This window comes from Thermobia domestica, chromosome 15, assembly GCF_964235325.1.
Source record: "Thermobia domestica chromosome 15, izTheDome1.hap1.1, whole genome shotgun sequence".
Lineage (NCBI taxonomy): Eukaryota > Metazoa > Arthropoda > Insecta > Zygentoma > Lepismatidae > Thermobia > Thermobia domestica.
The window spans coordinates 158,112,263-158,136,319 of record NC_137468.1 but is presented as its reverse complement, the minus strand read 5'-3'; the positions used below and the strand labels follow the sequence as shown (position 1 = coordinate 158,136,319).

Sequence of the window (24,057 nt, the reverse complement as noted above, 5' to 3'; positions counted from 1 at the left end):
GAAGCACAAAAGCTAATTTCATAAGAAATATGTTAGAAAGAATTTCCAAAATTTGTAAAAAAAAAATGTAGAAGAGAATGTGGAAATCTTTAAAGGACAGCTGTATGAGAATGGTTATAGTAAAAGGGATATCGTTAAAGCATCTGTGGTCTCGGGGAAAGGTAAAAGTGGGGAGGACAATGAGGGGGTACGGAAAGGCATTATAGGGTTAGGAGAAGTTACCGAGATTTTAAGAAAGATGTTAAGAAAGCAAGGGGTCAAGGTGTATAGAAAAGGTAGCAGAACGGTATTGGACATGGTCAAAAGCAAAGGGAAGAAAAAAGAAGAGAGAGATCAGAAAGGTGTCATTTATTGTATAAATTGTAAGGATTGTGATATGAAATATATTGGTGAGACAGGGAAATTATTGAAAGAAAGAATTAAACAACATAAAAGTGATGTGAAATATGGCAGAGAAACAAACGCAATCTTTAAACATGTAAAAGAAAAGGGACATGATGTGAACTGGGAAGAAGTGATTGTGCTGGAACGGGAAAAAAGATTGTGGCCGAGAAAGTGGAAAGAGGCCTGGTGGATAGAAAAGGAAGAGGATGCAAACTTAATGAATTGGACCAAAGGTATCAGCATTAATAAAGAATGGAGAAATATTATTGATAAATACAGTAGAGCGTCGATTATCCGAAGTAATTGGGGGACATGGGTGTTCGGAAAACTGGTTTGTTCGGATAATCGAACTGCACTGTACTGTACTTCTACAGCCAGTGCCAAACCGACAGAAGTGTGCTGATTGTTGAAACACAGCGACTGGCGGCTTGGTCGGTCAGCAGCGCCTTATGAAGGTCCCATTAGAAGCAATGTTCCGCCAGCGGTGGCTCAGTGCGGCGACTGCTCTGGGAAACTTGGTTTGGGAGTGAAGGGGATGATGGACGGTAGGGTGGGAAAGTAACAGGTGCGAGCGAGTACACAGTTCGGTTAAGCGGTCGTTCGGTTGACCGACGTTCGGATAATCGACGCTCTACTGTACAGAAAAATGTATATGAATTAATGTATTCAATGGTTGCTTGCTCCTTGTTGTTTCTTTCTGGTAGAATGTTATGTTGTCCCATTGGTCAGTTCAGATAGATTTCCACACTTCTGATTGGCTGTTTGAACGGGCCAATGAGAGAGCAGATAGGGAGATGAATTGTGTATATATACTTTAGTAATTTTTTGTATCACTCAGTGTACGTCTGATGAGGATCTTGGCTAGAAGATAGAAACGTCACGTGTAAATGTGTTTTTATATTAAATAAGTGCAGTCTTGTTCAGCAGTGTGTTTATTTTTCTGAAATCTTCATATGGGAACTTTTGAATTTTAGATTTTTACTTAATTCCGACGAGAAATAAGTAAGTGCCATATATGACACACTTACAACTCACAAAGAACATGCCAGATGACACCAAAATCTCTTATTCATACACATCAATATCTCACACAGCAGACAAAACAGTCATTTGATGCCTTTGATAAATCACAAATAAAGCTAAAGTGAAAAAAAGGTGTGTGCTATATATGGCACGGCATGCGGTAAGGGGTTAATTTAATGACTATCAGTTTAAACTGGAACTTTGGAACTGGACAGTTTGGAACTTTCTTTTTCTTTCAACATTAAATGCACTATTGCTTCCTCTCTTATTTACAAAACATTCCACATGCTTTATGAGAAACAAACCATATACGTTTAAACATATGTTAAGCAAACTACAATACACATGTTAAACACAAATTAATAAATTGTGTGTTGCAATTTTCACATAAATATAAAAACATAAACTTACCTTATTTATATAGAAGATCAATGCTACGATCCTTTCGTTCTGCTCTCGCGAAATACACTAGTATTCCAATTTGGTTCTTTCATGATACTTGGACATTTGAATTGAAATTATTGATAAATGCTGATAGTCTGTCTTGGGACACTTTCTTAGAGTAGTTTCTATGGCGATTCAAGCAAGATATACTTATATGAACAAAAGGTGTTGTATCTGGGATAGTCGCAGTGAAAGTAAACAGTTTATGTGCTTTACGAATTACTCCAGCCATCTCGTCAAAAACCATTCTTCTTATTTTTTTTTTTTTTTTTTTTACCAACGTGGCCTTAGTGGCCAAAAAATTAGATAAGTCCCACACGAATAAAATTTAACATCACACAACGTTCGTACATTATAACTAGGTAACAATAAAAATGAAAGGGACAATGGGGTTCCTTCCAATACATTTAGACCGTTCTTCTTTTTCCACAGGGGCCTTAGGGTGCATTATTCTTCTTCATATTCCACAGGACCTGTAGGGACCACCCAATGAGAATCGCCATATTTCAACCACAAAAGACCTTGAACTCTGCTCAGAGGTCAATAAAAGTGAAGGCTTCAACGGGTTGAAGCATGCTTCTATGCACCCACCCACTAAGCGGGAGACCACATACAGTCATATCTACTGTCATCTATTTATAGTCAAAACTAAAGAAGGGAGAAATTCAAGTCTTTAGAAAAATATATTATTAATGTATATTTTGTTATGATTGTTGAATTATAGGATATACAGTATAAGTTTTGAATTTTTACACACTTGCATTGTAATTATTATATTTCAGAAATATGAGTTCCCATCAACTTAAATATTGGCAGGACGAAAAAGAAAACTTGAGTGATAGGGTACACTATATGCTGAAAAATGCACTCTATACAGATTGTACGTTTCTTGTTGGAGATGAAGACACCAACCAAGAAGTAAGTAAAATCGTTTTAAAAGTTCGATATGTATTGTATTACATAGTTTTGCCGCATCTAGTCAAGCATGCAAATGCAAACATGTACTGTTAGTATTTAAATTGTAGAATATTTAGTATTTAAATTAGTAAGTAGTATTATTAATAAAACTCCAACTGACTAAAGCAGTATATATATATATATATATATATATATATATATATATATATATATATATATATATATATATATATATATATATATATATTAGATTATGTATTTCTGTTACAGTTTCGGCTATGTAACATAGCCTTTCTCAGACACATTCTAGTATTTAGTAACTAGTATTTAATTAGTATTATTAAATAGTTAGTAGAGTTTGCAGTTGTTTATTAAAAACAATACCTCTCTGTCTCTGGACTCACTGATCACCCTGATCCAGAGTCTCTATATACCCAATTGAATTTTACATCGTTCCCAAAATGCAACGAAAATGATATCAGGGACCCTGCTGGCTACAGTCGTAACTAATCGCAACGTCTGCTACTGGCAGTAAATAATTGCACCATTGGTAATTTATCAAACCCATGTGCTCTGAATGATTTGATTTGTTTTTGTTTTCAGCAGTTCATGTTACCCGAACTGCTTTGAATAGTCACATGATTTAGTTTCAGCGGAAAGAGAAGCTAAAACCTATTATACTTATCCTTACTCTATGTTTCTACTCGTGTGCAAATGAGACCCACATACCAGTAACAGGGCACAATTGCCAGTTCTTAAGGCATTGCACTATCTTTACACTGGGGTTTCATTTTAAACTTGTAAAACAAAAAAAAGTTCTGGATTGTCCTAAACACCCCTCGTACATTATAATACACTAAATTCACCATTTTAGTTTAAAATAAGGACTTTTCAAATTGAATCGGTTTCTCCTGATTTTGACCGGTAAAAGGAGGTCGGTTAAACTTAGGGATAAGATACTAACATTTTTAATGACAACATTCTCTTTTTAACAAAAGGTTGATTTTTATTGAGTTCTTAATATCCGTAGTATCATTAGTATTTAAGTCCAGTGAATGAAGGAAAAATAGGGAGAAAATCGTGTAGTTTTAAAGTTAGGGACAGTTGTGAGGAGGAGTACCCTAATCAAAACAACAGCGACAACGTTTGGGAGGTGATTCCTGACACCAAGATAAGACAAAAAGTATAGACCAACCTGGGTGCACAAATGCTTCATTTCGGAGTTATAGGCTTCCGAAAACACGAAAAAAAAATCAACTTTAAGCATCCATAGCTCCAAACCCATGGGACCTATCGTGGTCGGGTCAAGACTTTGCTTAGGAATCCATATGTGCGGTATCCAAAAATCCATGTTTCAGAATCCAGCGGTACTAACACAACAATTTTTATACAGGGAGTTTGGCTACGGTCATATAAGTTGAAGTACTCACCAACTACCTCTATAGAAAGTGTTGCGAAAATACCATAGGATTCTGAAACATGGATGTTTGAATAGGGCACATACTAGTTCCTAAATAGTCTTGACCCGACTACGGTAGGTCCCATAGCAGGTTATAACAGGCAATAAAGAATATAAGGACGAGATCAGTATATCATATAGTGTTGATCATATACTAAATACATATTAAAGTATCTATTGAGACATTATCTTCACTTTAGTCAAATAGGATTTATAATAGATTCGTAATTATCTACTGCTTATCAAGGCAATATATTATTCCTGTTTAATGTGATCTATTAGGCAAGTGATTACTCATAATAAAGTACCTACACTGTCCTATAAATAGTTGGTCAGAAACTGTCTCATTCTTAAGGATAATATATTGAAAAACTATATGCTTTCATACCTCTAGCTATTGTCTTTCTTGACAAAACAATGAACTTTCCGCACCCCATTCGTACAATGAGAAAAGTTCTGCTTCCCTACAGGATCGTTTAGCTTTACAATTAAATCCAGGTTTAAGCAATTAATAGAATAACCATCTTCCATTGCACTGAATCCATTGTATTAGCATCATCTTAGAAAGGGTTAAATTGAAGATAAACGAGAATAATTTTACTTTGGAATATTATGAAGTTGATTACGCAACAATAAATCTAATTAGCATGATAATGATTCTCCCTACAACGTTAAGATACAAAGTTAAAGCGAGTTTCTTTACATGTCAAAATGTTATTAACTCAGACTCCAACAATTGTTACTAAGGTTTAATAATAATAATAATAATAATAATAATATAAAATTGATTATAGAAACATTATCTATAATGTAAACATGTGCGAAATACCAGTTGCCAAATAAACAATGCAGTATTAAATTTGGGAGGAAACAAGAAGGGATAGAGTAAAAGAAACAATCAAGAATGTAACGATAAGTGAATAGATTTAGAATGGGTCTACCTTGGAATGACCATCTAATGAAAGAAGGGCGAAGAGTGATGATAATAGAAACTGATGGAGAGAGATGTAAATGATGAAAAAAAGAATGACATGACATCTAGAAGAATGACATTCAGGAAAAAAATGTTCTGACTAGTTCACAGTCCTTATTTTATGTAAAATATTCATGAACACGTCCATCCACATAAATACAAAGGTGAGAATGAAAGTATAACATCTAATATTAAACATATACTTAGAGAAAAGGAAACTGAGATTTATATATTAGATAACTAAAAATGTAAAAGGAAAAGATATGAGATAGTGTTAGATCATTAGTAGAAAGTATAAGATGTACGAGTAGAAAGTTTTACTCAATAGAACATCACGAAATAATAAACAATAGAGAGAGATTCACAAATATTTTCAATGTCTGTAAGCAACAAAACTTATGTTACCAATCCGTTGTGATCCCAATAATGATCATTGGCGACAGTAGCGTAGCGTTAAGTTTCGCAATGGCTAGACAGGATATATATATATATATATATATATATATATATATATATATATATATATATATATATATATATATATATATATATTGAAACTCCTAACAAAATTTCGTTAGAAACTTATTTTCGCGATGTTGTACTACTATATATAATGTACAGAAAACTAATTTCGATAAACACATTCCTTACTGATTAAATTAAACCAGTATATCGATATAAATTTATTCTGACAAATCTCGGTATATACACTAAATATATTATAGCTATTGAATTAATAATTTACTTCTATGTATAATCTTCCTATTAGCTTTGCACGATTCCTGATTCAAAAAGTAAACTCATAAATTGGCTATTTTTAAAGTTAATACTAATTTTTATATGAGAGCTTAGACCTGCCATTTAATAACAACTGGTGCAGTAAATCTATTTCCAATCATTTGATTTGCACATAATAAATAACTAACTCAGACAGACCCAAATACAAATTTACCTAACGATTTTAAAACCAACAAAATAGCAGACTACAAAACCTCCTGCCCTTCTTTTGTCTTTCCCAGTGTTGATACACTCTAGTATTGCAATTAAACAGAAGCTGAACCTAGACCGTGAAAGATTTATATGAATTAATGTATCGATAAAACCTTCTTAAGGTAGTTATTAATTTAGGTTTTCATTTCCTTCTATTTCTTAATATTTTTTCTTGAAATATGATTGAATATCTAAAAGGAAGAATGAAAAGTATACTGGATTTAAAATGGTATCATTTTGCTAAGTATGGCATCACTGCTACTGAGACATTTTGCCCTATGTCTCTTTGTAAGGTTGTTTCAGCGAGTGAGAAGCCTACAGCCACATGCGCGCGGCGCTTTCTCAAGTGTATTTGTTTCAGCCGCGTTGAGACATATTTCTTGTTGTCTCCTGGTTGTCTCTCTGCAGCCTGTTTGATGAAGATAGGCCTTTTTCCCCCCGACTTTTGAAAAGTAAAATTATTTAGAAAGGCTCTACTACTATTCTTATTAACCAAGCAATCGCTGGCCCTAGTATTTCTATATTTTTCTTCAACATGAAATGTATATTAGTCCTTATTAGTAAGGAAATTCTAAAGCTATGTTCCTTTAATTTGAAAGGGTAGACAATGTCTAAATGTCTCATAGCACACTACGCTACTGATTGGCGATATAAAATTGGTAAATTTCTGCGTGAATGGTTTCATCATCTATCGATAGTACTTAAATCTTTCATCTCTTCTTAAATCATGATAAGATCTTTAATTAGGTCTGGCCAAATTTCAATAATATATTTTTACACGATGAATAACAATATTTACTAAAAGAAATACAGTCATCATAGACACTCTGTCATTTATTAATACATCCTGTAGATCACTTATCAAAATTGAGAAATTTTCCATAAACTACGGTAATCAGCTAACTAAACTCTTCGAGGCTTGTGCAGAGTCGTTCTGATGGGTGATTAGCGCCATACTAAAGAGTTCGACTAACATCTTTCCTGCAGTAGTCAGGCCTTTCGTATGACGCTAATCATACGCCAAAACGACTCTGCATAAGGCCCTGCATTTTTAACTCGGTTCACCGAATGCTACCCTTCATCTTTGTTCATTTGCCCAGGCTTATCGCCTTCTTCATGATACAATTACTTCTTACCAATGTGCCAAACAATTTCTCTTCCACATACCTACTGCAAGTTCTATTTCCTTTATCCCTTATCCATGTTGCCACCTTTGTCATGACGGTTCTTCAGCTATCTCAATGTCTTATGAATTAGCATACAAGCTGCATGGAAATAATCCCTCAGGAACAGGAACGTCTGTATGATTCAATGACATTATGTATAGAGGTTTTCATTGCTACATTAATTTATTCGTGTTTTCAACAGTTCTGAAATTGTAGTCATTTTTGTAACATTATGTAAAGAGTCTGCTATAAAAGTTTTTATGCACTTACTCATTTCCTTCTTGACGGAACAATTTTTTAAAATATGAGATTATTATGGACCTTATTTTCTTATTCTATTTATTTATTTATTTATTGTATATTACAAGTTTTGGAGCCGTTTACTTCTCAGTGGTAGATCGTTCACTTCTACTGTGTAGGGTCCGTGCTTTAATCCCAGCTCGCGCCAAGCCTACCTTCTTGTAGACAAATACTGTGTGCTTTTGATTCTTGAGGTGCTATTGTTTCCTTCTACTCTTTTACTTCCAACATTTCATTCATTCTCATCATAATCATCTCCTTTAGTCTTCAAGACATAACCGTAAGGGTGTAAAATTGAAATATTTCGTTTTCATTATTTCATGCACAAGTTTTATGTAAACAGAAAAAAATTCGGTGCTTGGTAACTTATGCTTGAAGGAAGCCATGGCCCTCCGCAGCGTGAGGAAAGAAGGCCCCTTCCTTGTATTCTGGAAAGAGGTTAAGTTACTTTAATAAATACATTTCAAATCCTGCTATATTTTATCATTTACACGTTCTAGTTAGTAATACATAAATTTATATTAAATACTTATATATTAGATCACATTTATTACAATGTGGTTACTAAATTTATGTGATGTACGTAAATAACTGTTTTGTGCATTAATGTGTGTATGTGTATTCCCGACTGCATTGTGTGTGTGAAAAGTGTTTCCCTTTGAAAAGCATTGTACTTGTATCTCTAAGAGAAACAATAACTAATGCACTTTCATCAACTCGATTGAAAGCACACAGAAAGAGAGGATGTAAATATGATTTCCATTATAACTACATTTCTAGTAGTCCTATTTTATAGTATTAAAAAGTGTATTGTCTATGGTATATACAAAGTAAAACTTTTGGAAACAAAAAAAGTTTCAATATTTGAATTCCAAAAACGCGTATAAATATATATAAATAAAAAATATATATGAATCAGTCATTTGAGAAACACCTCATGTCCATTTTTAGCCAAAATTGAGTTAGACATATTAAATTATTGGTGAGGGCTAGACACATCCAATACGCATAGAACAACTCACCTCCACTTAGTAACCATGGTGATGGCGCATTAGAAAATATCCATTCCTTTGAGAAACACCTCATCTGGAAATGTGTTGTTTCTCAAATGACAAATGCTCCAGGGAACGCTAAGCCAGGTCATATCATAAAGGCTATTGACGACCACATAACCTCTTTTCCCCAGAAAGAAGCCCATTACACCAGCAGGTCTTACAAATACTTGAACGCTAACCTTAATGTAAGAATTATGTGGCAACTTTTCAAAGAAAAACATCCAGACTTGAGTGTTGATTACAAGATTTATTTGAAAATATTTCATGAGCATTTTGACCTAATTTTGGGAGGCCTCAGATTGATTCTTGTAAATGTGAGGAACTGTCTGTCAAAATAAATCTTTAAATGATGTAGCTAAAAGCGTTTATGTTGCAGAACTCCTTGTGCATAAAAAGAGATCACAAAAGTTTTTCAAAGCCATTGAAAATATTAGACAAAAGTGTTTAACGGATGAAAAAGTAGGTGGGATCTGCATGAACTTTATGCAAAACCTTCAACTTTCTCAAATACCAGTTCAAGAAATATTTTACTTACGGCAGTTGAAAGTGAATGTTTTTAATATTCATGATGCTGCAACCAATAAAGCCAAGTTTTATGTATATCATGAGGGCTTAGCTAAGAAGGGGCCAAAAGAAATTTGTTCATTTTTAGTTGATTACATCAATGAAGTTCTAGATTCTGGTGTTAGGCATCTTCATGGTTTTTCCGATGGTACACCTGGACAAAACAAAAACACCGTGGTTGTGCGGTATTTTCTTGCCCTAATAGAAACTGGCCGATTCGGCAGTATTCATCACTATGTTCCTATTCGAGGTCATTCGTACCTTCCGTGTGACCGCGACTTTAGTGTAACCAAACGAAAAATTAAAACAACTGACAGGATTTACACAGTAAAACAGTATGCTAAACTTATGCTGCACTCTGCTGCTATTCAGGACAAGTTCCTTGTGGAAATAGTAGAAAGTGAAAAAGTGAAGGATTTTAAATCATGGTTTGGTCAATTTTATAAAAAAATGTAATATCTACGGAGACTCAAGCAAGGAACATCTCAAGGGAAAACAAAATTAAATTCAACATTTCAACATTTATGGAGTTTCATTACTCTAATAAACATGTAGGCCAAGTTAAAGTAAAAAACTTTATTGGTGGACTCAATTAACAAACTTTTGACTTGAAAAAACCGGGAACTGGTTTACCAGAGCTTCCAAAAATCACTGCGTATCCGCAAAAATGTGTACCTATCAACATCAACATAATCAATGATCTCAAGAAAGTCGAAGCCTATATACCTGCAGACATTGTTGGTGAATTTTATTCAAAAATTTATGACTGGCCAACTGTCAATGTGGATGACATTGAACTGTTTTAAGAAACAATGTTTGGAAAATGTGTATACATTATTTGAAAAAGAAAATACTGATTTTTATTAATAATTTGAATTGTTTTACCTTTTATTTCATATCTGATAACATATCGTTTAGTTAGTCATTTGAGAAACAACACATCTCCAACAACGTTTATAATTTTTTTAAATATCAAAATAAAAATAAAATTTTATTTTCGTAGAATTAGCTTACCAAACCCCTGTAGAAACATATAAAAAATTTCAAAAAATATATTATGTTAAATTATGGAAAAACTGTTTTTTTTAGATTTCCCGAAAGTTTACTTTTTTTGGATATGAGGTGTTTCTCAAATGACTGATTCATATATAAATATATAAATAAATATATATTTATAATTGACCACATATTTTGTTAACACAATAAGTTTCCGAGTGTAAATATTTAACGTTTACTTTTCAGATCATAAAGGCACATAAGCTTATATTAACAGCATCAAGCCCAGTGTTTGAGGCTATGTTCTTCGGATCTCTTCCTGAAACGAATGTAATCGAGATAGTGGACATTGAACCCTACATCTTCCAGAAGATGTTACAGTATGTAAATAATTTCCGTTACGTGTACATTGTTCTCGCACTATGGTTTAATGTAAGATTGATTTCTTTAACTTTCTTTTATAAAGGAATAATTACAAAGTAAGAAACATTATATTTCATTCTCTACATTACATATGGGATTAATGAAGACAGAAACCTTACGTATCTTCCAAACCTCGTAATTGCAACCTGTTTCAGTTATCTTTAAGGTTTATGAAGCAGACTGAGAAACAGAAAGTTTAGGTTAAGATAAAATGACGATGGTTTACCCACATCACGTCAGTTTCAGATTGACATTATTGTTTGTTTCTAAACCTAGTATAAACAATTAATCTCACACAAAGCTTGCTTATGTTTCTCTTTTTTTCTGTTAAGAGAACGTCTTCATCACTTCTGAAGTCTCTTAATTTTAATACAACTTTTCATAAAATTCCACAGAAAATTTGTGATATAGATGTAAATTCAGATATCATGTAGAATGGGAACCAGAAACTAGATATCTCATATATTGTTTAAGGCAAATCTTGAATCTTTTGAATGAAAAGTGTTAGCTATAGTTGCGTGCGCGCCACCTCACGATACAATTATGGTTATTATAAGTTCTTCTTGATGGGGTTAAAGGTATCTTTACAATTCGCTTTAAACATGTAAAGTCCAGAGCTTTGGGGTTACTTCTTCATCCTTGTAATGATACTTTGTCTCCAGGTTGTGTAACATAGTGTTGGGTTGCAAGATATGGTGCTGCGAGTTCTGTAAAAGTGAAAAAATAATTTATTTTGGAAATTACATACACACCTACGTAGTGTGCTGTTCAAAGAAATGGCATATAAACTATCTTATAATTACAAGTAATTGTATTGTTGTGAACAAGAAATGAAATTCGAATACTGGTTTGTCTTGCAACATAGATAAGCAAAACATCCACACACTATCGATCCGAAGCATTTTATTTGTATATTATTTTTACAATGCAATGACCTATTTTTTTTTTTAAGAAAAAAATGTAATATGTTTCGTAAGGAAAAAGGTGTTAGCTATCAAAATATTTTCCATTGCCTTAGTTATCAATATGAATTGCAATCCAATGGCTGCAATTTCGTGAATGGATTAGTGTTAACAACGAGTGCGATGAGGAGAGAAATACGGATGGTTCATTCATTACAGGCAAAAACCTTGTAAACTAATGTCTAAATGAAAGAATTCCGTTCAAGGTACTGGTTATTTGTTATGTGTTTAATAGAAATAGAAATGATACATAATAAATTCACCAGATCTTAAAAGAAAAAGAATAGTATTACATTGGTACTCAATTTTATTAGTGATGAAAACTCCCTGTAAAGTATTCAGGTTACTGACGATGCTGTACCTGATTGAAATACACCTCCAATCGGATGGTTCCGTCTTCAGTGTCTTATGAATTCCAGAAATGGCAGTCTGTTCTAGAATAATCAGTATTTTTTGAGACCTGATGTTTTGACTATGAGGAGCACACGTAGATGTTACCGTACTCTTTAAGGCTTAATTTTATACCGAACTCTGTCTTAGAACAAGTTTCAAAATTTCCTTTAACTTTATAAGTTGAAAATTTCATTTTTGAATATATATATATATATATATATATATATATATATATATATATATATATATATATATATATATATATAGTTTATAGAAAATTTCATTTTTAAATTTATGTTTATAGTTCTTTGATTATTTTTATAAACGTTAATTTTAGTTCAACAAGTGAGTAATTGTCAGTATTTCTCATTTGCAATTACCAGCAAGTTAGACTAATTAAATTTGTTCTTTTGAAATGATTCAACTAATTCGTTCATCATTAGTGCATTTTAAACTGATATATACACGTATTATTTGGACTCTGTCTTCACACAAGTTTATACTCTAGGTCAGACTTATTCGCTACTAAAATGGGTTTATTTACTGTTTAATTCTGTTCATTATTATTTATTTTGTTGTATTTCTCAAATTGTTTCACTTTTGCTCCGTAGTTTTTATGATAAGTTCTGACAACTCTCTGGGAAATTCAGATGCTGTGGCATTCTTCGAATGTTTGCTTAGTTTGCGGCATATACCCCTTTATGCCAGAATAAAATGTTTATAATTATTTTTTTATAATTCGGTATAAATATCTTGTATATACAATTTAAAACACCAGCTTTTTACTTTTTTGTAGATGGATATACATGAATGAGATAACGTTTGAAAACTATGATGAAGCATTCAAAGTGATCTACGCTGGCAAGAAGTATGGTATACAGCAGCTTGTTGATAAAGGCTCCACATACATAACTGAGAAAGTGAATTCTGTTGATGCCATTCAAGCCTATGAGTTTGCTGATTTATTTGATGAATCATCGCTGAAAGATTATTGCATGAAGGTATTTTTCTTATAATTTTCAGAAGTGCATATTATTTGAATGAAAAGTTATTCCCATTTTGAAACATGTGATAAGACTGAGATATCCAGGGATGGTGATATATTCCGAGAATACTTATATATTCTTTCCTAGTAGATATAATAGGTGAGGTTTATCTGTGAGGATTATCTATTATATATATTAAGAAAACATGTCTTTTACCATTTACGAATGTTTACATCTTTAGCTAATATCTTATTTAATTGAACGTAAAAACGTAGTGTTTGTATGCGTTCCATTTTCCAAAGTTGCAATGTGAAATCCGTCGGAAACCCGAATTTACTGAAGAAATTCTGACGAGATACATTCAAGAAGTGTGCCCTCGGGATTCCTGTAAACTTGATTCAAATGCAAAGTTCTCCGCTGCCCAATGTGCATTGTAGTAATTTTAGCGGCCCATACCGGTAATTTGCAAATTTATAAGCCTTCATATATTCAGAATTCAGTCATACACTACTATAACGCTCGTACACAAAATTACTTTCAGTTTCTTTAGATGTAACTGGACATGAATGCGGGCATATGTAAAACAAATTGCAGGGCTCATAGCGAGTCACTTCTTTTAACTAAAAGTTACTTTTTTCAAGTTGGTCACTAAAAATTACTTTTTGGGGGGGGGGTAAAGAAACTTTTTCGTGTGATTTATGTTTTTCATTGGCAGTTTTCTATGAAAAATATTATAAAAATAAATGGAAAAAGGTAGAAACTTGTTACTTATTACTCTTCTGAAAGCTTCAATACTTGCTGCCACATGTGAAACAGTCAGCTTTATTCTCACTTCAGCTTTTATTTTTTCTAAAGCACAGTGGATGGTTGATGGATGCTTAAGCTCTTAAGGTGAGGTTGATAACTCTTTTTTGTCTATTTTTTTTTTTCTATCATAATAATCTTTTAGTTTTCTCTCGTAATAGTGAACGCTCCACTCAACGTTGTGTGTGTTTGTAATTGTGTGGTTCATCATGTTCGTCTTGTGTTATGCTTCTTGTATGTTCTTCTTAAGAGTAGGAGATGAATTTGAATATTTCACATTTTTGAGAACCATTTATGCGAAGATAAATATAATGTCTGGGATGAAGAAATTCGGAAATAGGCCAGAACTGGTTCCACTCACTCAGAAGCTTCTTACATCTGCTAAGTCTCCTTACCGTAACTACAAAGCATACTTAGAAATCCTTAGAAAGGAGGAAGCTCAAAAAAGAAAGAAGTAAAGAAGAAAAGATGAAACAGAACAACAAACAAAGAAAAAGGTGATGGAGGAATTGACAAAGGGGCATGTTGAGATTTTGCCACTTTTTGGTCACTTTTTCCTATGCTTTTGGTCACTTTTTCGGGTGCTTTTGGTCACTTTTCAACTATTTACAAGAGACCAGACCAATATAAGCCTTGAAATTGGATCAAGTCTGCTTCTCTGACACGTTACCCACCCCGGTTGCATTCTTGGATCCGCCACACTGGATTTAAATTTCGGTTTTACAAATCGGAATAGGTGCAGGTGATAATATCAAGTTCATGTACAATTTTCCCGAAAATTCACTGGTGTAGTGAATTTTACGTTGCTTGCACCGTTTGGAAGGTATTGCATGTTAAATCCCTCCAGGCACTTCGCGAATTGACATTGCAGAGTAATATCAGTTACGCTTCCTTTTTTGATGTTGACAAATCAAAACAATTTCTAACTGGAAAACTAACTGTAGGTATAAACAAACTCTTTACAACAGTGAAGTCATAATCTTATTACATTTCTGTGAGAGATTTTATTACTTTCATTCATATTATAAGAAGCAAGTATTGTATTATGGTCAAAATGCCTAATGTAAATCCAGATACGACCAGATTTAGGTGAATACCTACTATTTTTGTATTGCCGTCTGTGTATCTATATATATGTACGTTCAGAAGATATTTCGTCAACGATATATATAAAGTATAGTATATAGTATATCTTATATATATATATATATATATATATATATATATATATATATATATATATATATATATATATATAAGGGTTGGACAAAAAATCTAAAACGTTTGCAAAAGTGTGAAAATCATACCTAGTATGGTGTGGGGCCTCCCTTTGCGTCCAAAACAGCCTGGATCCGACGTAGAATGAACGTATACAGCGGGTGTGGAATTTTGTACCATTGTTCTTCCAAAACATGCTCCAGTTCCTTAAGGGATGCTGGTAAAGGGTAATGAGACCGAACACGCCTTTCTAACTCAGACCACAATGGCTCAATGATGTTCAGATCTGGTGATTGTGGGACTCAGAGGAGGTTTGATAGCTCCTGGTCATGCTCCTCAAACCATGATTTCACCGTTTTTGCAGCGTGACAGGGTGCTAAATCATCTTCGTAGATGCCATCACAATCAGGGAACAATATTTGGGTCATGGGTAGAACCTGGTCCCACAAAATGGCCTCATACGCCTTAGCATTCATCATTCCATGCAGGACTATGATGGGACCTGGAGAAAACCACGATATCACTGCCCAAACTGTAACAGAACCATCCCCATGCTTTACAGTTTGGAGCAGACAGTCTGTATCATAGGCCTGCGACGATGTTCTCCATATGTAAACACGATCAGTTGTTGGCAACAAAGTGAAGGTAAATTCATCGGACCACATTACGTGTTTCCACTGCTAATGAGTCCACGTCTTGTGGTCCCTGCACCCCTGGATACGCCTCTTGGCATTTACTGCTGTGACCAGGGGTTTGGAGATTCAGGGGCCCTGCCATGAATTTTCACTTTGTGAAGTTCCCGTCGCACTGGTTTCGATGAAACCGGGTTCTGTAGACTGGAATTGAGTTCAGACCTAATTTTCATTGCATTGGTCTTCTTTTTAGCTGCTACAATCCGTTTTAATGCCCTCCGGTCCCTATCTGACAGGATTGTCTTTCGATCACTGTTGTGCTTTGCAGACGTCGTTTGCCCATGAATTTTGTATGCACTCATGACGTTGGACATATTGCCTTTCGGTACCCCCACAATGTTCGCCACTGTTGACACTGAAGCTCCAACCAGACGGGCACCAACGATCATACTTCTTTGTAAGACTGTCAGCTCGCCCATTTTACCGCACCACTTTCACACAACGACACTCACAGGTAAACTGGTTACTGCTGACGGAAGAGGAAGGTCCACATGACATATTGAAAACAAAAAACGATCGGCAACCGCAACACGTGTTGTACAGTGGAGGGCCAAACTATATATACGCACAACTTTCTATTTGGTTCAATATTCACGAAGTGCTTGACATTTCACATGCAGTATCTTCCAGTTACATCTAAAGGAACTAGAGCAATTTTGTGTCCGAGCGTTATAGTAGTGTATGATTGAATTCCGGATATATGAAGGCCCATTAATATGCAAATTACCGGTATGGGCCGCTAAACTTAGTACAATACTCATTGGACCGCCAAGAACTTTACATCAATTTAACACGAATTCCGAGGGGTATTTTGCGAATGTACCATGTGAGTGGAGGTGTTACTTCTCAAAGGGACCATTTAGTTTCACCCCATGATTGATCAAATAGAAATGTTATTCGCCAAATTTATAGTCAATTCAAGAAATATATATTTTATGAACCGTTTCAGGGTTATTTTATACAATTCATTAAATCCACATGTTTGTCGGGATTCATTACTTTAGCATTATTTAAAAAGTTGATCATTCAACAAAGTATGTTTGATAGTAAAACTGCTCATTGCATACCGGATAATATTTTTGAATGGAATGTAGTACGTTTTCATATCAATTTAGGCCTACCGCTCGCTGGTGACTAAATAGTTGCACAACTATCTCGTCGCTGTCGCCTACAGTGAGCAACTTCACTGAGACATTTTAGTTGCCACACCCTTGCTCACTAGTGACGGCCACAGAAAAGTTGCCAGGTACTACATATAATCATTTACATAACCTAGAACTGGGACAGTTTACATAATCGCTGGTTTCGGGCATTTAAAAACTACCGCCCATTCCAATATTTACATAAATAAATTTAAGTAAATGAAATAAGATCCGCTTGGATAAATTTCTAAATGTGTCTTTTCAACTAATTTCAAGACGCTCAATCCAATAGAACTATTTTCTTAACATGTCCATCTATGGGATCTCGAGAAAAATAATCTCAAAATTGGGTGGAATGAGAGTCCTCAAATTAGTACAAAAGGTCTATTAGACAAGTATCAGAACGTGGGTACTTTCACACTCGGAGTATGCGTGAACAAGCTTTAGGGTGCGTTGAAGGTCTATAATTTCAAAGCAGGACATGAATGTCCTGCGAATCATTTCTTCGGCAGTGGGACACCCATCTGAAATGCGGAGCTAAATAATTCGAAGTGAGTAAGTTTGAGGGCGAGATATGGGGCTCAGACGACTTATGTAACCTTGCTATAACAAGGTCTTCTATAATGCTAAGGTTCTTGCAATTTTCAGAAGGGACCATAAATCTCTAGTAAATTATCTTAATTAAGCCAATGTTTTTGAAGGTAGGTGAATGACTGACAAAAATAGAGCATTGAAAATAACTATAATGCGAGCAGGAACAATTAATAAAATCAAAAGATAACAATAACAACAAAAATGTAAGACGACTAGAAATAACTAACAAAATGAAACTTAGTACATCGATAACGCTGCACCATGACTCTACTCTCAGATGTTTTGCGTATAGCCATAAAATAAAAATTGAATTTCCTCGTTCTTCTCGTGTATTCTTCTGCCAGTTTTAAACTGTACAGTTGATATTTTTTTCATATTTGAAATGGTAACAAAATTAAGAATAATAATTTTATTTACATTTTTTCTAGTTGTAGGAAACCAATAAATCTTGTAGTGTGTAGTATGACAGTGATATATAATTATTATCGAATAATGGTTGAAAAGATAAGTAGTGAGGGAATGGGGATTCTGCAGACAAATTTATTATTAGCCCATTTTAGCTATATGTCACACTATCATCTCTAATAACTTCTAATCTACCCCCTAATAATTTTTAGCGCACTCCCTATCCCAAATAACTTCTATCACATCTCAAATAACTTCTATCTTACTCATAATAACTTCTAATGCATTCTATCACTAAATCTAGTTATAAAAATCATTAAATCTGGTTATAACCGGTTTTGACTTCAAAAATCATTAAATTTGGTTACAAAAAAATCACTAAATCTAGTTACAAAAAACAAAAAATCACTAAATCTGGTTACAAAAATCTGGTTATAACCGGTTTTTGACTTCAAAAATCACTAAATCTGGTTACAAAAATCTGGTTATAACCGGTTTTGACTTCAAAAATCACTAAATCTGGTTTTAAAAAATTACTAAATCTAGTTACAAAAACAAACAAAAAATTCTAAATCTAACAACATTTAACAAGAATGAACAATTGCATTTTAAACTCTGGTACATACTCTTTTAAATGCCGTTTGAATTATCAAAATCGGATAAAAAAATAATGAATTTAGCATTTTGCCGCCTGTATTTATACAACCCAACACAGAAGGTTTGTGCACACACACACACACACACACACACATTTACAATTCAGTTTGCTCGAGAGAAGCAACAGCATACATGTATGTATTTAGATTTATATAGCCTCTCTCTTTTTCTTTCTTTCTTAGCATGGGAACGTGACTTGCTTACATCATCATACATTCATCCACACTCACATTCTCTTCAGTCAACCGGAGCAGCAACAACATATTTTCTTTCTTTTTAGAAGCAACTCCGCCAGCATTAACCCAGATGAAACCTTTGCCGGAGTGTCTGTCTTTCGTTTCTTGATTCACAATCGTTGCTCATGAAAATTTCTGATCGGACAACTTCAACTATGCAAATTAAAAAACTTTCCGTGTTACTTAGCTAGCATGAACGAGAAACTGTTTAAATAAACCGCCAACAAAACTAATGTTTTACCATGCAGTGTCTCCAACTCAATATTTTTTCGGAAAGTTCCAGGATTTAAATTTTTCAAGATATCGCTTTAAAACATATAGGGATGATTTCACCCCATTACTAATAAATATGATAATTGTTAAAAATGAGTTGGCAACACTGATAGTTACACCCCCAAATAACGTTAACATTCAATAGCTCAGTCCCTAATTAACCGATTTCAAAAATTCAAACGGCAAATGAATACCAATAACATATCCAATTTTATAAAATGCATAAATGGTTGCATAATCCTCAGGATATGTTTCCATTTTTCAATATCTCTACTAATTTTCATCAAATCGAAAAATAAAAAATACTACCATAATCACAATAAAATTCTAAGACTTTTTTAAAGAATAACATTTTCCCGAAAACTCAAAAGTAAACCCGAAAAAAATTCCCGAAACTTTGATTTTGTTATAACTACACCAAATATTCATCGATTTTAAAAATTTAAACGGTAAATGGTTTATATTTTCTTATAATGTTTTTCTAACGTGTTACTGATTGCCTATGTCTAAGGATAAAATTACAAAAACAACTTTTATGACTTAAAAATATAAATTTTACCTAAAACTAAACTATGTATAATTACTCACTAACACCTATCAACTACACCACACATAAAAGTTAACTAAATTTTACCTAAAACTAAACTATACATAAAAGTTAATTAAATATGACCTAAAACTAAACTACGCCATACATAAAAGTTAATTAAATTTTATCTAAAACTAAACTATACATAAAAGTTAATTAAATATGAGCTAAAACTAAACTACACATAAATACATTTTAACTATATCTTATAATGCCCCCAAGCTAATGTACTTACACCATCCTCTAGTATATATCTTTTATCATCATTTGAATCTAATGCTAACTTATATACAGCTATGGTATACACATCATGCTTACAACTTCGAATTAGATATATATTTTTATGTTTTTACATCATTGAATAGGGTTTGCTTATAATCATCAAATTGTAACTCTTTTGCTACTACACATTTTGTTATTCCTTTTGCTTTTTTCTCCTCTTTATTTTCAACTTTAAAGGCATACATCTTTGATCTTAACCCAATAAACTCCGTCATTATTTTACCTTTGTTTTCATCCTTCATCTTTCCTAATACTTTTTTGTTTACTAGTGGTATTCCATATTGATTATCCTTTCCATAATCACTTGTAACAAATAAATCAACCATTTCTTTTAAGTCTTTGTAGAAGTCATCTGTATTAATTTCATATATAAAACTATCAGTATCCATATAACATAAGCCTATATTAATATCATATTTAGGTTCCATAATGTTGTAATGGAAGTCATACATTAATAGTTTTGACAAATCTAGCACACCCATACCAACATATATTGGTTTGTTGAAGGTCAATTTTTCTTTTTTCATATGTATCGCACACAAATCTTCAGTAAATATTGTTCTGTAATCAAAGTTCGGTTTCGCTATTAACTTTTCTATCCTCATTGGATCACATTCTAAGGTAATAGATGGTCTCTTTCTAATGTTTTCCATTGTTTTACCAAATACGCTATTGTTCATTAACTTGTAAAAATCTTTCTCGAAATCATTCTTAGCTTTTGTTCTCATATTTGTATTTAGATCAATATATTCCTTTAACCAGTTTGATTGCTTGAACTCTAATACTCTGTGAATTTTCTTTAATATCATCCCAAGTGACATATATAGTTTTAAGTTTATGTAGTGAACAACATATCTTTCTTTATTAAAGCGTTGTTAATAATTTTGAATGTTTTGATCCTGGTGGGCACATATTTTCTGGAGCTAATGGTAGATCTGAATGTTTATCATGTAAGTGTTCTGGATATTCTAAAGCAACTTCTAATATGCAGCCAGTTTCTGAATCATCTGGAATATTCATTATGTTTATGTAAGGTTGAACCCATTTAAAGTCTTTGTAAGGCATGTACTGACTCATAGCCCAACCATATAAATTATTTGCATCTAGATAAGCTAAATACTTTGAAGGTTCGTCTTTGTTATAACTTTTCATATGCTTATTATTTGCTTTTACATATCTCTTACTACATTGTGAAATTCCACCTCTTATACCTTTCTCTATCATTAATATTTTGTCATAGTCAGTTAATATTTCCAGTTTGATCTTAGTTATCTTTAATATTGAATCCCACGATAAACCAGGAGCAGTGAAATACCAAACAGGATCTAAACCATATGCTTTTAAACACACATCTCTAAAACTTTCAAATACATCAGCTAATATTAATACATCTGTTTTGTTGTAGAATTGAGTATATTCTCTTAAGTTTTTAAATTGAACATCTTACAGATTAATATATGATGTTTATAATCCTCGTCACTTATATCTTCTCCTGTTAATCTATTCTTAAACTTGTCTGTAGATAGTGGAACAGGTTCATCTAGTTTTTCAGGTGAATCAACATAATCATATGAATAGATACCTTTTCTTATTACTAAATCAATTACATTTTTAGGAAAGAATTTTAATGTTTCTCTAAATTGTTCTGGTTTTAAATTTTTGCTAATTCAGCTAGACTTCTTGATAAAAATCTAAACGAATCTACAAATCTTAATTGGACCCCACTCTTTTTATCAACCTTCACATATTTTGAGTATGTTATATATTTTTCCTCATTATTTGCAATTAGTTTTATTTCATTCTTATCATAAGCAAGTTCTTTAACAAACAGGTGAGTATCATAACCACGTAAGTTGTGAATAAATACTGGAGTAAAATTAGGATTTCGATAGCTTAAGTTACAATAACTGTGAGCTGCACCTCTAAACTTTCCAGTTAAATGATCATGATCTCTTACTTTTGCTTTATTTTTATTTATCTCCTTCAAACATTTTCCTAATTCATGTTTCTATTCTAACTTTTCAATCATGATATCATTATCTTTAACGAATTGTATTTTCTTCTTTAACATATTTATTTGTTTTTCAATTGCTGGTGGTAAATCATTCAAGTTTCTCTCACATATATGACAATTATTGGAATTACTATATATATATCTCATTCTCATCTTTAGTTAGGAAATTCATTTCAACTTTTTTGTTATATATTTTCTTTATTTCTATTGCATCTTGTTTTAACTTCTTCACAAACACCTTTGCAGCATCTAAACCAATATAAGTAACAGGACTTTTATACATACCATTTGAGTATTTGATGTAATAACAGAAACTCATTGGTAAATGCTTTTGATACTTCACAGTTTTAGAACAATTATGGTCTTCTTCCATTTTACATAACAAACATTCAAAATCGGCATATATCGTAAATGGTACTCTTAATAATCTATTATAATTTTGGAATTGTATTTGATTGTCATATGGTTTTGGAAGTTCTATTCTAACAGATTCATACTCTTTACAATATAGCTCATGTTGTTGTAATTGCTTCTCATTTCTAAAATGTCTTACTAAACATCTATCACAAAAGTACAATTTCTCCTTATGTTTTGTTATTTGACTTCTTATTAATCTCGATAAATCCTTTATCCAACAAAAATGACTATTATTTTCATCTTTTACATATAATAAATTGACGTGTTTGTCCTGCTTATTTTTTGTGATTTGAAGTGGGTATATATTATATTCATCATCATAACTATACACGTTAATGGATATGTTACTTCTCTTTTCAAACTTCACTATATCTTTTAATTGTACAGGAAATTCAATACCATTACAATATTTATCTTGTAACTCATTCACAATTTCTGTATAGTGTGAAGGTCGTTGATATTGAGAACATCTATCAATAGGTTTTAAATAACTTGCAATTGAATATAAGAAACATTTATCTTGATTTTTAATATTGATTACTGCTTTCTTATCTTTAATTGGTTTAGGAAGGTCAATATAGGAAGAAGCTCGTAATGGTAAATATTTATTTAGTCTGATTTCTAAATGTTTAATTTGATGTAATGTCCATCCTGATCCTCTACCTTGAAATTCCTCCATCTCTCTACATAGTTTTTGTTTAGCATGGGTTATATATTCATCTAAGTCAGTTGATTGTAATATTCTTTCATTCATAGTTTTAAAATTGCGTTCTTGTACTTCTTTATCTTTAATATAATCACAAATGAATACAAGGTTGACTTTTAATGGGTGATGCTTTAATTCTTCCTTGATTTTGTTAATAACTACTTTCCCACTTATATTTAAAAACTTCACCGGATCTTTATATCCTCCTATGTTTTCAATTGTGATAGTTTGTAATCGTTTCTGTATTGCTGTTTCCTTTGTTTCTATTTTAATTGGTATTCGTTGTGGTTTCGATTCTTCAAAAACATCTTGTTTAAATGGAAATGTTTCTAATTTGTGATCTGTTTTGTTCATCTTCATATTTTTTAATACGGTCAATAAGTTCAGCCTTTCTTAATTTAGAATAACCCTTTATTCCTTTCTTTTACAATGTTTTTTTTAATTCATCAACATTCATTGTGTATATAACTTTCAATTCATCTGGTTCATTTTGATATTGTTCGATTTTTTGATTAATTCACTCTTATTTAAAGAACTATAGTTACGGATTTTCTTGACTTTACATATTAGTTTTAGTTTTGTAATCGACATCTCCTTCATCTCCTCACCAGTAAAATTAACATTATATAAACTCATCTTATATGAAAAAGTACTGTATCGTTTTTTATATTCACCAAATTTTTTAGTTCATTTTCATATTTTTTTCATGTTATATATATCAACATTAGCATACTTATTTTTCCTAACACAACTGCTAATATATGTACACTCCTGCCATTGTCTACATATATTAGTGTGTTGTGTTAGTATAGGGCTTTTATGGGATCACCCCATCAAAGCCATTTTAATATGATAAAAACTGAATCATTTTCATAAACTCACTCATCATCATAATTATCATTCACCTTCTTATCCTATTTACCTTTTATGAAATAACATTTATAATATTATAATTACTTTTATTTATTTAGTTATTATGCAATTATTAAACC

The 24,057-nt window shown here is 32.5% G+C and overlaps 1 protein-coding gene across 1 annotated transcript in view; it reads left to right on the top strand.

Moving 5' to 3' along the window:
• LOC145671938 (BTB/POZ domain-containing protein 2-like) overlaps positions 1-24,057 on the top strand; it is a 48,415-nt gene that overhangs the window by 6,202 nt on the left and 18,156 nt on the right. The window contains exons 2-4 of the mRNA XM_081741143.1: positions 2,634-2,769; positions 10,519-10,652; positions 12,847-13,051. Of these exons, the coding sequence (XP_081597269.1) occupies positions 2,638-2,769; positions 10,519-10,652; positions 12,847-13,051 (471 nt within the window). The 5' untranslated portion in view covers positions 2,634-2,637. The remainder of the gene's footprint in view (positions 1-2,633; positions 2,770-10,518; positions 10,653-12,846; positions 13,052-24,057) is intronic.